A 16,467-nucleotide genomic window follows, 5' to 3' on the forward strand; every position below is an offset into this window, starting at 1 on the left:
TTTGCAAGTTGCGTCACCCATCACCAAACCAAAGTATAAGAAATGAATGAATAAGAATGAATAAGAGCCAGAGTACTCTCTTAAGTGTCTAGATTTACAAGAATATACATATGCCCTGAGCCAACCCAGAATACCTAAGAACTGTGTCCTGCGTGCCAAAATCCTCTCCCACTCACCGGCATGGAATGCAGGCGCTAGTGTGGTCCTTCTGTGCGGGCTCACCCACCCACACATACAGACATATTATAGCAATGATCAAAAGCACAAGAGACAGGATGTATGGAAGAGAAAGTGAAAGAACAGAATTCAGAATCTTTTGTTTATTAATAAGAACCATATGAAACAGTCAACATTTTGATTTCATTTGTTTAAAAAAGCAACGTACACAAACAAAATTGCATATAAAAGACTGAAAAATAGTTCAAAGCCAGTGCCATAAAAAGTGTCACATACAGCAAAAAGGTCATTGAGGCCATTTTGGTAACTCATCAACATGGTCACAGCTGAGTGTCAGACTAGACATCCTGCTGTTTTACTGTTCAGTGATGATTCCAATTAGGATTCAAAGTCTGACCATGCCATTACACATTTACATTATTGAGCCATGTACATTACGCAATGCTTATGGCATTTCGTCACCTTGAGAACTCTGTGTATAACATGCTTTTTTTGGTATGACATAGTCATTACTTAAAAAAATGTCCTGTCACCGAACAAAATGATCTTGTCACCCTTGACAGTTTTACAACATTTCGTTTCTTAACAGAGGTTAAAAAAAAGGTCTACACAATGTGTATGTATTCTATCTACATCCACACAGCAATCAAAATTGGGAGTTAACCCTTTGTTGCAACTCCCACTGACAATGCAAACATGTACAACAACAAGACACAGCACCAGAAGAAGCACCTCCATATACTCATTCATTCATTCATTCATTCATTCATGCATTCATTCATTCATTCATTCATTCATTCATTCATTCATTCACACAAGTACCAAAGGAGGGTTACACCAGCCCACAGAACCGCCAAAGATATTTCTATATACATACAGTGTAAGATAACTTCCCATTATCACACCTACAATCTCAATGTGGCAAGAGACCTCCCACTGAACAACAGCATTAGAAAGGCAATGGAACTTTTTTTCCCAATACGTTGATGCTATGGCAACAGAACTCTTATAGGTCACTACTTGCGAGGTGACCAGTTCCATGGAAATAATGACTTGCATTTTGCACTATTATTTCCATGGAAACAATCATCTCGTCGGCCAGAAAGCCTTCTCCTGACCCTTTCCCTACCAGCTGCGTTACTCTTGGTAGTACATCATATCCAAGGCTTCCTGGTCAATGGTGCCAGGCCAATTGGTCGCCTTGCCCACGGTCTGCCTCATGGCTTCATGGCCGGCCCCATTGTTAGCCGGGCAGGACAGCAGTGTGGTGTAGGACTGCTGCTGCTGCTGCTGCTGCTGCTGCTGCTGCTGGTGGCACTCTGAGGTGACGCCGGCCGCCTGGTTGATCTGCTGAGCCATCATCTGACACTGCTGCTCCTGTTTGGGCATGGCGGAGCCGACCGCAACTGAGCCCTGTAGCAAGCTTTGTAAGAACTCCCCGCTATCAGTGGACATGTTCTCCAGGTAGCTGTAGCCCATGCCCCCGTTCATGGCAGCAGTGGAGGAGGAAGAGGAAGAGGAGACGGCGCAGGAGGGGGCAGCGTTGGAGGTGGAGGTGGAGGAGGAGGAGGAGGAGGAGCACTGCTGTTGGTGGCCGCCCCAGTGGGACTGCATCATCACGGGGTCAGACCCCACCACCGCCGCCTTCCTGCTACCGCCGAACTGAACCTGGTGCTCCTGCATCTGCCGCATTTGACCCATGGCGGCCACTTGAGCGGACGCCTCGGTGTTGAGGAACTCCAGGTCTCCTGGGGTGAGATGAGGAAGGCTGTTGTTGTTGCCACCACCACCACCAGAACCGCCGCTGCTGCTGCTGCTGTCGACAGCCCCGCCAGCATAGGCAGTGTTGGAGTGCTGCATCTGCTGCTGCTGCTGTTGGAGTTGGTGTTGCTGTTGCATGCTACCAGCCCCGTTGTTGTTGTGGCTAAGACTCTGCATGGTGGGTGCAGAGGTGTTCATGCGAAGACTATCCAGGCTGAGGTTGGGGTTGGGGTTGGCTGGGGGTTGGCCCCAGGTGGGGTTGGCTGGCATGGTTGATGATTGGAGGGTCTGAGAGTGCACTGGCATCATGTGGCGATAGGCCTGGTAGGTGGAGAAGGTGTTGGCCTGGTTTTGCCTTGGCAGACAACCGCTGCTGATGTGGTTGGGGTAGGAATTTGGAGGCTCTGGTGAAAGGAGAAGTAGAGGATAAGATCAACCACATCTACAACATACCAACATCATCTTGCCCAGTCTGAGTGTCATTAAAGATTTGTGGATACCGTAGTCAAAAGAGTTTAGTTATAAGAAACTGGACTTCTTTTCAGGGCGGGAAAACATTTTGTCCCTCATATCAGCAACTTCTTCAGGTGTGATATAAGGTTACTAATATGACAGAGGAGTCACATCTCAAGGTGTGAATTGGAATGACAGACGTAATCACACTAGCAACTAAACTATTTTGATTAAAATGTTCTGGATGAATGAGAATCTTAACAGAAATAAAATGAGTTAACATAAAATGTCACTTTATGAATTGACATTTACGTAAATCAAATCTAATCAAAGCATACCTTTCTTGATGAACTGTGACACCATGGTGCTCTGTGGGATAGCCTTGAGTCGGTTCATTGGATTTAGCCCACCTTTAGGAAAGGAAAAGAAACAGTGAAATTCTCAGTGAGATTCAGATTACGCTCTTACCTCCATGAATCTGTTATTTATTAGCTTGCACTTTACAGTGTGCACTTTGGCACTATGAAACGTTTGGTAATCTTACTTGAAAAATCAGTGAATGTTTTCATCAGGTCGCTTCTTCGCCGCTTCTTCTCCTGGAATCCATAAGGATCTGCGGGGAAACATGTTAAAAAGTTATCTTCAAGAAAACAAAAGCAGAAATTATAACTAGCTATTAGTGGTGTGCATTGGCACTGCCCTCATGATTTGTTTTGATTATGAGGTAATGATTCGATTCGAATCGATTCAGTTTGATTCTTGATTCTTTTTGCAAGAGATAAAGTCAATTATCAAGCCATTTTTACATTATATAACATTTAGCAGACGTGCTTTTACAAAGCGAATTTCCAATGAGGACACAATCATCAGTATACAATGTGGGGAACTACAGAGTCCACAGGTGAAGCAAAGCTAATGCAGAGGGAAGCAGTTTCAAAACATGCTGCTTCCTTGAAGTGGCCTGATCACTACCCGACCTATTCCTGACCTCCTGACCTCTCACCTTTGTCGTCAGGCAGGTAGCGGAACTCCATGGGCTCGCTGACTTCCTGGTCGGTGGGGCGGCGCAGCTGCATGCGCACGGAGACGGGCGAAGTGATGGACGTATTGTGGTACGGCGGCGTGCGGAACACGATGGCCACCTGCCGGTGCACGTCGGCCTGGGAGAAGCTGCCCTTGGCCTCCCAGTTCTGGCTGAAGAAGCGCACCTCTATGTCGTCTAGAGAGAGAATGAGGAGAGCGGGTGGAAAGATGAGAGGTGATGATGATGGGGGTTAAGAACTAAGAACTAGTAAACTATTAAGAACTAGTAAACCATGTAATCTAGACAGTGACTAATGCCATCTAGAGAGGGTGAGGGTGAATGTGAAGAGATGGACAGGTGAGGTGGAGAATGAATTAAGTGATGAAGAGACTGCTTAGTAGTAATTACAATAATGTCATCTAGAGAATGTGTGTGATGGAGGGTTGAGAGAGGTCAGGTGATGATGAAAGGGGAAGGGGTTAAGAGTTAACATGGCAAAACAGGATTTAGATGTTTTTTATTAGAGTTATAGCGTCTGCTTAAGTTTTAATGAATTATCAGATAAGCCTTTACACGGTCATGCAATTGCTGATCGCTTTGGCAAGATTCTGCCAGAGAAAACCATGTCAATGGAACTGCATCCAGATCATGTGAATTTTATGAAGTTTAAGGGTGCTGGTTCACCAGGCTAATTTAGAGTGGTACTGGAAATAAAGCAGATACTGTGGGTGAGGTTGGATAGTGGACAGAGCCAATGGATGAAATCAAAATAATTATTAATTAACTAATTAGAAGATAGCATTAGTCGCAAACAACAACAGCAACACCAAAAACAACAGCAAACCCAACCACAACCTAGTGTTGCTAACCGTTAGTCCCATCACGCATTTATACCCGTGCAAAATATGCCGAGAAAACAGACAAGAAAAACAGGCCTACGAGGTCCTTCCACACCAACCTTTTTGGACTTTGTCACAGAGCAGGAAGATCTCGTCATTGCCCTTGACGCTGCCGCTGTTCTTGTTCACACGGCAGATGCGCAGCTCGGCAGTGTTGGGCGCTCCTGATGAGATATCAGCAAAAAAGGTGAAAGGTTAAAACGGTTGAATACATACATCCTGGTGAATCTAGGGGAAAAGCTTATGTGTGTAAATAGATACAATCATAAGCAGTCAACATTTCTGTGGTGATTCCTCTCTTGTGTGACTCAGAGTAGATGGCTTAGAAGTGGACGGTTGGTTCACGCTTGTGGTTTTAGTGACGCACCAGCAATTGGACCTGTACTTCATTGCACACACACTATACATTACAATCCCATTACATGCGGTGGTATATATGGCGTGATCCCCTAGTATGTGATATCAGATGACCTGACGGGCTCTTTTGGTCAAGCCATGAGACCCAACTACACGTATTTCACAACATTTTGCCCTGATCATGCGAACAAATCTGAACAGGAAAAAAAGAAATCACAAGCCAGTGATAAAAAGAGGAAGTTGTGAGCAGCAAACCTCACCATGGAGTGGAAGGGACTCGCATATAACTTCCTCTTTTCTGTGTGAGGCACTCCTACAGCAACTCATGTTGCTTTTTTGTTGTACCTGCCTGTGCACTTTAAGATAGGTTTGGATGTGTTGTTTTTTTTCTCTTGCGTCTGTGCAATTTAATGTTTGTCTTCTCCTGTCTTGTCTACAAATAGGACAGTGAGAAATGCACTGCGATTTTCTTACTTTATTTTGATTGATTAAATGCCTTTTTATATGTCAACTACGAGTGAAGAAATCGACAATACAGCTGACTTTGATTTTAAATAAGCGATAAAGACACACACACACACACACACACACACACACACACACACACACTCCTCTTCCTCCCTGGGAGTTTGTCATGGGAGTCCTCCAGGTCACGTCATTCTGGGAACCGAGAATTTCGGCGTTATCTGTGACAATAGCAGAGAGGCGCGGGCGCCCATTTTAAAACGGCGTCGCTAATTCGGCAAACTCCGCGTGTCACTTCCTGTGTGCGAATGCAAACGCTACATGTACCATGACGCCAGCGAAAGTGAGAACCAGAAGGGGCCACCTTTTTGTTTCCTGTAGTACGCCACCGCAGTGCAGAGAGAGAGAGAGACAGCACTGGCTTTGTGTATGTGTGTACTATGTGTGTGTAGTTATGTGAGACTGAGGGAGTTTGTCTGTGTATGCGTGTTTGTGCGTGCACACTAGAATATTGCTACAAACCATGCCGTGCCAAAATGAAGTAGAAAAAGGCAAGTGTATGTGTGTGTCTGTGTGTGTGTGTGTGTGTGTGTGTGTGTGTGTGTCTGTAAATGTTATGGGTGATGATGCGTAAGTGTGTTACGTCTGTAGGGCTGCTGTGGGAAAAATGTGGATAGGGTGGTTGATGAAGATAGTGAGGGCAATACGCTGCCAACACTCCTGTTTTTCCCTCATCCCTCCTGTAGGCCTAGTTTACTCCCATCTCCTCTACAGCTATTCTCCCACAATTCCAAACTCGACCCCCCCAACAACACTATATTGTCATCATTTGAAATCAATGATTACATCATCACCACCACAAACGTCTCCTGGACTTTGCTACTGCGATAGGTCATAGGTACGCTGGACTCACTGTTGTCGTAGATGGGGTTGGAGACGATGGGGTTCAGGTAGATGCTGTACTGGCCGTCTGCGTCCTGCAGGAAGACCTGGAAGCACAGCCGCACCACATTCAGGTCGTACTCCTCTGTCTGGAGAAGCTGCTCCTTAGGAACTGCAAGCACAACATGGGGAGAAGATTTAGGATCGGAACCGGAAGCAGTTGTTTGGGTGAAATCAGTTCTAGACAACCTGGATTCGTTAACTTACAATCCAGTGCCACCTATTCCACATGACCTTGTTTTACCTGCCCAATTCAACCAGGAGATTGCTTAATTGAACGATCACCTGGTTAAGTTGGACAGATAAAACCAGGTCATTTGGAATATGTGGCACTGGACTGTAGATAATGAATCCAGGTTGCACATCACTGTTTGTAATCCAAAAGGGTTGAGCTATAAGCAAGCTGATTTCTACTTGGAGCATGAAGATGTTTTGTCCTGAGGAATTGAAATGTCTTCAAACTCTTGAATGAGGAGTAAAACATCTTCTAGCTCTGAGAGGTAGCTTAATTACTTACATCTAAACCCTTAAAGATAACAGGATAACTGGATGAATGAGAATCTTTACAGATCCAGCATCAGGATGAGAATCTCAAGCATGTTTATTGCATAATAAACTATAAATGTATTGTATCTATCTTGTTTCAGGAGAATTACAGTTAAAATGATGACAATGGATAAGATAACGCTGCAAATTCAACTTGCAATAGAGAAAATACATTAATACTTATTTCCTGTCAGCCAAAGAGTAAGCACATGTCAACGAAGAGATACACACAGTTTGCATGGTACTCTATCCACACACAGAGTGTCATGGAAAATGTTCATGAATAGCCCATTGTCTTCCTGCCCAAAACAGTCAAGCAGAGGTATCTATTGCCGCCCCACTATACCCCTGTGTGTGTGTATGATCCATTTACACTTCACGCTATATCTCTAATCCTTTTGTCCATGTGAATGTAAAAGCACTTCAAGGTGTGTAAACAAAGACAGCAGATGGGAGGAGAATGGAGGAGATGAGGAGAGACTAGAGAGGAGAGGATATAGCCTTGTGTTTCTCAACGGGGGCGCTACAGCCACCCATGGGGCGTTGGGGAGCTCTAGGGGGGCTACAGCTGAGGATACAGCTGAGTTGGGGCAGGGCTTAGTTCCCATTGGGGGGCAGTAGTCTATGTTATTTTTCAATACTAAGGGGGCGATGGATGGCAGGCTTATGATGAGGTCAGGGGGGCCGTTGGGAGGCTTATGATGAGGTCAGGGGGGCCGTTGGGAGGCTTATGATGAGGTCAAGGGGGCGTTTGTTCAAAAAAGGTTGAGAACCACTGCAATAGCCTAAGGATTGGAAAGAGGAAGAGGTCAAAGACAGGGATAATGAACTGAAAGAAAAAGACAATAATGTCTGCCATGTTGAGACAAGGGTTACAGACAGTGACTGCACACACATACACCTACAGTACAGTCCACCACATAGTGCCTGTATATAGCCTACGTAGGATCTCCATTCGCTCCCATGGTTTGAGCCATGACTCATGACTGGTTGAGCTCGGTGTACCGGTGCCGACAGAAACGCCTGCGACATTTGCGAGTGCGTTTTCAAGAGGTGTCACTTCAAGTCACCTCACCTCCTCCCCCGTGCATGCAAACACACACATGCACACACACACACACACACGCAAGTAGACTGTGCTAACATCTATACACACCAACACCCACAGCCCCTGCGTACACATGCCAAAGATGTTGCGGATGGTTACACCCACCCACACAACACACTCTCTCTCTGTGTCTTTCATTCTCCGTCTGGACTCTCTCTCTCTCTCTCTGTTTCTGTCTCTATCTACGCCATGGCAAACCCACCCACACAGTTGTGACAGGGTATGAGAGCGCTCTCTCTCTCTCTCTCTCTCTCTCTCTCTCTCTCTCTCTCTCTCTCTCTCTCTCTCTCTCTCCTCTCTCTCTCTCTCTCTCTCTCTCTCTCTCTCTCTCTCTCTCTCTCTCTCTCTCTCTCTTCCTCTCTCTCTCTCTGATGTCAGAGAACAGGTGGAAACATGGGCCTGGGGCAGGCAGGCAGTGCTGCTTCAGATGGAGCAGAGAGAGCTGAGAAAGGAGAGGGGAGGAGAGTGGAGGAGAGGAGAGGAGAGGAGAGGAGAAGAGAAGAGAGGAGAAGAGAGGAGAGGAGAGGAGAGGAGAGGAGAGGAGAAGAGAGGAGAAGAGAAGAGGAGAGGAGAGGAGAGGAGAGGAGAAGAAGAGAGGAGAGGAGGAGAGAGGAGAGGAGAGGAGAGGAGAAGAGGAGAGGAGAGCTGAGAAAGGAGAGCAGAGGAGAGGAGAGGAGAGTAGAGAGGAGAAGAGGAGAGGAGAGCTGAGAAAGGAGAGCAGAGGAGAGCAGAGGAGAGGAGAGGAGAGTAGAGAGGAGAAGAGGAGAGGAGAGCTGAGAAAGGAGAGCAGAGGAGAGGAGAGGAGAGGAGAGGAGAGTAGAGAGGAGAAGAGCAGAGCAGAGCAGAGCAGGCTGGGGGCAGATGACGCCTCTGGAGACCCACGGGTTCTGACGTCTCCTGCTGCCTCTGCCCAAACCACACGGAACCACGCAGGCAGCAGAAAGAGAAGGAGGTGTGGGTGCGTGTGTGTATGCGTGTGAAAGTTGGTAGGTAGGTATGAAGGTTAGAGACAGGAGCAGAGACAGTTATGTGGCGGTGTGTGTGTGTGTGTGTGTGTGTGTGTGTGTGTGTGTGTGTGTGTGTGTGTGTGTGTGTGTGTGTGTGTGTGTGTGCAAATGTGTGTGAGGGTTAGAGAGTTCTGGAGGGTCTTGGAGGTTAGAAAGAGAAGTGAGAAATTGTTTTGAGGTAGCACAGAGCGAGGTGTCGTCGTGTCAGGGAGAGAAATGAGAGCACACGTGTGTTTTTGTGTGTGTGTGTGTGTGTGTGTGTGTGTGAGATGTTGGACTCAGCAGCACACACACACACAGCAGAACAGGTGGCAGGTGACAGGTGGGGAGAGCAGAGCTAAGACAGCCTGTGAGAAACGCAGGGAGCAGTGTGTGTACAGTGTGTGTGTACAGTGTGTGTGTGTGTGTGTGTGTGTGTGTGTGTGTGTGTGTGTGTGTGTGTGTGTGTGTGTGTGTGTGTGTGTGTGTGTGTGTGTGTATACGTGCAGAAGACCTGAGCTGCAGATGGCCAGGACATGCAGGTGGGTGATGGTTTGAGTGGAGGTTAGTGTGGGTGGGTGGGCGGGCGGCTTGATGCAAGACGAGAGATCAAGCAAGAGATAGAGGGGGGGGGAGAGAAAGAAGTAGAGAAAGAGAGGGAGGGAGAGACAGTCGGAGAGAGAGAGAGAGAGAGAGAAAGAAGAGAGGGAGAGCGCTGGTGTGAAGTCTCCATATTGTGGGCACCTAGCCACTAGCAGCAGTCCCTTCCCCCTGCAGTGGTCCGTGACTCATCTCTCTCTCTCCTCACACGTCTGCTCTCTCTCTCTAAATGACAAGCCACCACACTACCACATCGCATCGCCACCATACCACACCGCTAACAAGCACCTGAGCCTGGCCTGGCTGCGCATACATCAACAGCACCTGACACTGTAGGTCGTGACACTTACACATCACGATAAATCTATGCTAGGTTGAAGTGAATGCTAAAAAGTAAAACAAATTGTGCAGTGTTAATTGAACACAATTCTGAGAATGCTGTATATGGTTGCAATCGATCTAGTGTTACTTAAACTCTTTGAATGTTGAATTAACTATTAGAACGTTGAATCCACACTGTTTTACAGCACGGCTTTGCCATAGTTCAACGCACAAAAGTTGTTGTTACAAAGCTGAATGTAACATGAATAGGGCAAAATGAACAAAGAACCAGTTCACTAATTATGAGAGGGTCGATGTGTGATGTTATGAGTGCTTTCCTTTCATATTTCGATGTGTGATGTGTGATGATGGTTGATGTCCTCTCATAACCTTTAGCCAAAAAAATGACAGAACAGTAGATGTAGCGAAGGGCGAAGGGGAGGAAGAGTTGGCCCGCCAGGACTTGAACCCGGACTTTCTGGGGTACTACACTGGGGCTCTGACCGCTACACAAAAAGAGCCATGCAGGCTCGTTGACATGACAGTCAGAGCGCACCAACAACCCTAGTGATGGCCACTCCATCACAGCAGGCCAATCTGATATTGTCTGAATGTGACACTGACTGAGCACTGGCTATTCATTCATCAAAGAGCCTGTTCACTAATCACGAGAGTATTTTGCGGTGATGTCATTACGTACGAAGGCTGAAGTTAATATATCAGTCAGAGTGATGCATGTATTTGAGTGAGATCATCACTACGGGCTTCCGGTGACTTTCACACACTACTCATATCAAAACTGTTTTCTACTACACTTTAAACCAATTACGATTTGCTTTGAGGAGACAGAAGCGAGACAGAGGACAGAAGCGAGAATAATTTGCCATATTGTGTGTCTGATTTGGTTTGATGTAGGCTCGCAAATGGCTTTTTTTTTTTTTTTTTTTTTAAACAGATCTAGTTATTCCACATCCTAAGAGGAAGTAAGACTGGGCACTGCTCCACTTTCACAGCAGAAGTGAAAGCCATATTTCAGAGACCACACTCCAAGAGGAAGAGTGGACAACGCAAAACACAGTCAGCAACACACATGGACGTGCAAACTAAAAGATTTCAGATTTTTTCACACAATAACTCAACAAACTGACGCTCAACAAAATATGACACACTGTCTTATATGACACACTAAAATAGTACATTGAATAATCAGATTGAACTCTGTGTTCTCCTACTCCACACCACCAAGCTCTGTTCAATCCGCCTGACACACTGACACCGTTTAATTTCATCCCTGTGCAGTTATCACCACGATTTCAACATTCCAGCCAGGATTTCAGTTTTCACCTGTTATTTGCACATTACTTTACCTAATATTTTACACTTAGCTGATCCTTTAAGGTATAGCCCCTGGAGCAATGCAAAATATGGTGTCTTGCTCAAGCGCCTGGCAAACCATTTAGAGCTTAAAAACAAAAGTAATACTTCACTGAAAACCTGGGAATAGACAAGTGTGCAACATCAGACACATTCTAATCTTGCATCAGCGGGGTAACAAAAGAACCTGCTTTTTTTCTTCCTCCATAAGAGTAGTTCTCTTTTGCGCTCTGTCAAATTCCCCTATCACATGGCATGCAAGTTGCATAACCTGACAGAAAAGAGAAGTGGCTTTATTTATTTATTTTAACGTCTGGCTGTGCGACCGTTACTACGGACGGCAGAACCACACTTCTGTGTGACAAAATCACAGGTTTATCAAAATCAACAAATCTACTACTAGTCACGAAAGTGCGAAAAAAAATCAAAGCAAAACATTTATGTAACAAAGTAAAGTGACTTAAGCTCAAACATGGCAGGATGCTGTGGACACACATAATGAGGAGAGGAGACAAGCAGTCAGATAAAGGAAGTGTGGACAGCACAAAGTAAGGGATGAAATGGGTAGAACAGTGAAGAGAAGAGGGGAGGAGAAGACAGGAGGTGGTGTAACCTGTGTGTGTGTGAGAGAGAGAGAAATAGATATAGAGAGAGAGAGAGCGTGAGAGAATGAGAGAGAGAGAGAAAGAGAGCGAGAGAGAGCGAGAGAGAGAGAGACAGAGAGAGACAGAGAGAGACAGAGAGAGACAGAGAGAGACAGAGAGAGAGAAAGTTTGTGTATGTGTGTGTGTGTCTGTTGTCTCACCATGAAAGGGGTTGATGCCGCGTTGCATGCGCTGCAGAATGGCATCCTTCACCTCTCGCCGTCTCACACACTGGATGCCCAGGTTCTGGAAACTGTCAGGGGAGAAAAGCACAACCATTAATTTGTGCGCGTGTTTGAGAGGACCAGAGACTAGACAGACCAAGCGAGGTACACTACAAATTGTGTGTGTGTGTGTGTGTGTGTGTGTGTGTGTGTGTGTGTGTGTGTGTGTGTGTGTGTGTGTGTGTGTGTGTGTGTGTGTGTGTGTGTGTGTGTGTGTGTGTGTGTGCGTGTGTAGGTATGGAGGTTAGGACAAGACATAAAATTAGAAGCAGGACTGACAATGGGATGGGCATGATGCATGAACCAGTCTGCATGGCCAGTTAGAGCCCTGTAACATAGTGGGTTGACCACTTCTGAAGTAGGGCCCAATGCCCTCTTACATCAGGACCACTCAGGGTTTTACATATTGCATGTAGGGTAATGGGGGATTCCAGTAAGTAATTTCCTCCTGCCTAATGTATGAGGAGTTGTATGTACTGAGGCCGTGGCCAGTTGTAAATGATGGCTCTATAGGAGAGACATGGGGCAGAAAACGGCAAAAAAGAAAGAAAAAGACAGAGACACAGAGGATGGACGGAGTGTGTGTGTGTGTGCATCTGTATGTATGTGTTTGTGCATGTGCATGTGCGTAGGTGTGTGTTTGAGCTTGCACATGACGGTGTGTGTGTGGGCGTATGGTGCGAGAGTGTGCATCAAAGGCCTTCTAGGGTGACCAGAAAGTGGCGAGATGTGCTTTCATCTCAAAGAGCCGACAAGCCATTTTTTTTTTTAAACCTTCCACAAGGGGAAAGCACCAATCAGCATGTCCTCCTGGCCTAAGGAAGAGGGCTGATGTGGAAAGATCTTTCTTTCCAGGCCAGACTAAGTAATATGCAACTAATTAATCAGTGGAAGAGCACAGGAGGACAGTGAGAGAGAGAGAGAGAGAGAGAGAGAGAGAGAGAGAGAGAGAGAGAGAGAGAGAGAGAGAGAGAGAGAGAGAGAGGAAACGAGTTGGGAGAGAGAGAAGGGGAAGGATCGACAAATGACCCAGGCCGGAATCGGACCCATGCAGTGCCCTGGACTGGGACAGCTGTAGCATCATGAGGACTGATACCACTACACTGAGGGGAGGACCAGGCCAAAATCATCAAACATTCCACCAAGCAAATGCCCTGTATACCTTATGGTAAATCTAGCCATACTGTCCTATCAGTAAGAGGCGAAACCATTAAAAGACTGAACAAAAATATGATGTCTATAATGCACCCATACCAATAATGGGGCAGTTGAGCCTCGTGGCAACAGGTTCAAGTATGACCTGGGTCATATCACAACACTATCCCATGCCTCTCTTTCCTGTCCCATTCTTCACTTTAATCAAGGCGCATATGCCAAAACCTGCATTTAAAAACAGCAGTGTAGCTTGAAAAGACCTGTTGTGAACTTAAGGTAGAGTAGAGTAGTTTATTTGTCACATGCAACGCCATAACCTAGATTACAGCTTGCAGTGAAGTAACTGGTGCAACCCCACAACATGCAGAAAGGTTTAAAAACGTACGCGATGACTCTGCGCTCCGGCCCGAACTCCACCTCGTAGTAGCCGTCTCGGCAGTCCTTGCCCACCAGGTCGTGGGGGTGCGGCCGATAAGGCTCCATCTTGGTCACCAGGGACACTCGCACCCTGCCCCTGCCGCAGTTGTTCAGGATCTATGGCGGGTAATAACATTATAATATCACATTACATTACATTACACTCAGCTGAAGTTTTAATCCAAAGTGTCATACAGTTATTACAGGGTGTTACAGACACACATAGTGAACGAGTGTGGTTGAGAATACAAACACGAATTCAAGATTTTAAGATAATCAAATAGACATCCCAAATTTTAGACAAATAGCCCATATTATAGGCCTATGCTTGTATTTCCAACCACACACATTTCAATACCATAAGTGAATGTTATATAATATCAAACATACAGAGCCCAACATCACACAGACAGTGTGTGGTGGATGCTGGGCTTTCATCAATAGACAGGACATGTTGCCATGAAATGCTGAAAATTTGGGGGGTGGCAGCATGTGGAACTTCTGACTGCCTTTGTACTGTATTATGTTCGGGCATTATAGTCACATACTTTTGATTGTGAAGCATTTGTATATTATCATGTCAACATGGAACACAGTGACAGTTTTTTCTCAAAAAGAGCATTTTTGTGCAGTTGGGCAAAGGGACAGGTGCTTTAGCGCCACCTCTCCCCTATCTGTGCACGCCTATGATGGAGACCCTGGCTCTTTCTCAATGCCCAGTATTCTAGCCTTGCAAGGACGTGAAACGCCCAGTGATTGGATACTCTTTGGTGAACTCCAAGGAGTATCCAATCACCAGGTGTTTCACGTCCTAGCAAGGCTAGTACTGTACACTTGACATTGAGAAGTAGCCCCTGACTTCTCTTTGTAACCTTTGGTGGCCTTTGTGGATCTCCTCTGACGCACCTGGACAAAGGAGGTGTGCGAAGGAGGTGTGAGAAAAAGTCTTGAAAAAGGCCGCCCGGGCCTTACCTGGATGCTTGGGTACGTCCTGTTGTTGTCAGAGCTCTTGTCTCCTGGTATGCTGCCTGCAGAGCGGCCCTCGCACTTGTACCTGAAGCGCATGCCCCTCTGCCTGGGCTGCTCGAAAATCTGGACGCTTGGCTTAACCACTGTGAAAGGTGGAGCAAGATTGTGGCATTTTTTAATATCATGGTTTTCACTTTTCATACACGTGCAAAAATACACAGATTCAATGAAAACTTTTTCGGATCAATCACTGTCTCTTAATTGGCACTGCAGTTACCTGAAAATTTAAATATCAGGGTGGGGTCATGGTCAATATGATGGTAGTTACTGTCCCTTACCTAGCCATGCCCTTGTTCTTTTTTCATTCTCTTACTACTTGCTGGTAAAAGGAGCAAGAATTTCTTTTTTTGTTACGATTAGGCCTACATTTCATGTCAGCAAAACTACCTTGCAACCGCATCTTCTAGAGAACTTCCAGCCTGCCAGCCTAACCACATCGCACTGACAGATCAAGGGACACTCCCCCCACCCAAGTTACCTCCATTTTGAGCTGAAGCATGCAGTAGGACCTAAGCCTGTGTTATGCTTTTGCATCAATGCCAACCCATAGGACTTACAGGCCTACTGTATACTTATTGAGGGTGAATGAAACGACCTCGCATAAGTGTGAACATTCTCTTTTTGGGGATGAGGAGCGACTGTTGCAATGATGAGGCAAACCGTCCGCCACATAGGCCTATGACAGTAGGCCTAGCACATTGATGGTTGCGTTTGCACCTGTCATTTAGCCAGGAGTATTTACAATGATCTAGCAGACATACACACCAGTCTTTCAGGTGAAGTGCGCGCTGTTGACTTCGGATAGCCTACTACGGCAGTGCACAATTTCCACTTCAATGTTGATCGCCCGTTACAATAATAAAAACGTAGGCTACTAGCGACCAATGCCCTCATTCTCTCACATTTTTGCAATTATATGAACCAATGGCAACTTGTGGGTCTCGAATAGAATATCTGACAAAGCTGCTGCGTTAACAACCATTTAGGGAAGTCACACAGAGGAAATAAACGAACTTCTCTACTATTTAAAACAAAGGATGTACACTGAAGTCCCTATAAAAGCACACCATTTTCCGACTGATAATGTCTGTGTTGCCCACCCCGACTTGTGCGTAATGGTTGCAAATAATCAACTGTTTATAGGGAGTGAAGTTAGGGAGTGAGTTCTAGATATAGGGAGTGAAAAAATAAATCGATGTCCAAATACAAGTTGTAACTTGTTACTGTCTTATCATATCGGCTCCATTTTGCTGGATGCAATGCTGGTGTACATTAAAACATCCACTGCCCTAGACGGACAGTTCTAAACCAATGCGCATTATGCTTGCTTGATCTGGTAGATTTTGTGCCATGTTTGATACTTCTTGCGTTATTTCACGAAGCAGTGAGCGCTAAATAGTTGCCCTGTCTGGTTAAAAGTTCCGCTTCAACACCAACAGCCACCGGGGACCACGGCAAACAGTTGTCGAATTTACGCATTCCATGTTACGCGAGGCGATGCGTAGCCTATGTGCAAGACCATGTACATGCCATTTGATTGACACATTGTCACTGAACAAGAACAACCTGCCGCCAAAGGATATGCTATAATGCAGTAGCCCTTAGGCCTATATAGACTGTACGTTACTTACCATCCATAATGGAGGAAGATCCCGTTCTCCGCTGCTGTCCGCAATGAAGCCAAATGATCAAACTACAGTAATGTTACATTATAAGTAAGTTTGGGCTCAGCCTCAGACGCTTGGGAATTCCCCGATGTCTCCGCCCAACACCCGCCCACTGCAGTCTCAAACCAATCAGAAAGTGGCAATTTGGCCATATACGAATACGTCGTTCACAAATATGCTCACGGGGCTGCTTGAGATTACGCATCTTCAGTTTTGGGCGCACACTGACAGAGCACTTCTAACCTTTCGACACATTGGGGCACGAGCTCATTAGTATTTTACGCACGTTGTTCAACTAATCAGTACAGAAGTGTGTTT

At 45.9% G+C, this 16,467-nt stretch overlaps 1 protein-coding gene and 1 long non-coding RNA gene across 2 annotated transcripts in view; one reads left to right on the forward strand and one right to left on the reverse strand.

The window, feature by feature from the left end:
• The window catches only part of LOC134442877 (uncharacterized), a 15,152-nt gene extending 11,659 nt beyond the window's left edge, over positions 1-3,493 (forward strand). The window contains exon 3 of the long non-coding RNA XR_010033488.1: positions 3,411-3,493. This is a non-coding gene — a long non-coding RNA (uncharacterized LOC134442877). The remainder of the gene's footprint in view (positions 1-3,410) is intronic.
• On the reverse strand, positions 325-16,191 carry rel (v-rel avian reticuloendotheliosis viral oncogene homolog). Its single transcript, XM_063192835.1, has 10 exons — positions 16,114-16,191; positions 14,426-14,565; positions 13,422-13,570; positions 11,819-11,910; positions 6,050-6,190; positions 4,374-4,478; positions 3,395-3,610; positions 2,936-3,004; positions 2,730-2,801; positions 325-2,342 (listed from the first exon to the last, which is right to left on the reverse strand). Exons 1-10 carry the CDS (start codon positions 16,118-16,120, stop codon positions 1,315-1,317), a joined length of 2,019 nt encoding a protein of 672 aa, XP_063048905.1. The 5' UTR covers positions 16,121-16,191; the 3' UTR covers positions 325-1,314.
• Between the last annotated feature and the right edge of the window lie 276 nt (positions 16,192-16,467).

The sequence above is a fragment of the Engraulis encrasicolus genome, unplaced genomic scaffold (genome assembly GCF_034702125.1).
Source record: "Engraulis encrasicolus isolate BLACKSEA-1 unplaced genomic scaffold, IST_EnEncr_1.0 scaffold_25_np1212, whole genome shotgun sequence".
In the NCBI taxonomy this organism is placed as follows: Eukaryota; Metazoa; Chordata; class Actinopteri; order Clupeiformes; family Engraulidae; genus Engraulis; species Engraulis encrasicolus.

What these genes read in the sequence shown, in the direction of transcription:
- rel (XM_063192835.1), bottom strand. An exon ending in GGACGTACCCAAGCATCCAG is followed by an intron (nt 13,571 to 14,425) that starts GTAAGGCCCGGG and finishes TACCCGCCATAG; the next exon opens with ATCCTGAACAACTGCGGCAG. An exon ending in AACATTCACTGATTTTTCAA is followed by an intron (nt 2,802 to 2,935) that starts GTAAGATTACCA and finishes CCTTTCCTAAAG; the next exon opens with GTGGGCTAAATCCAATGAAC.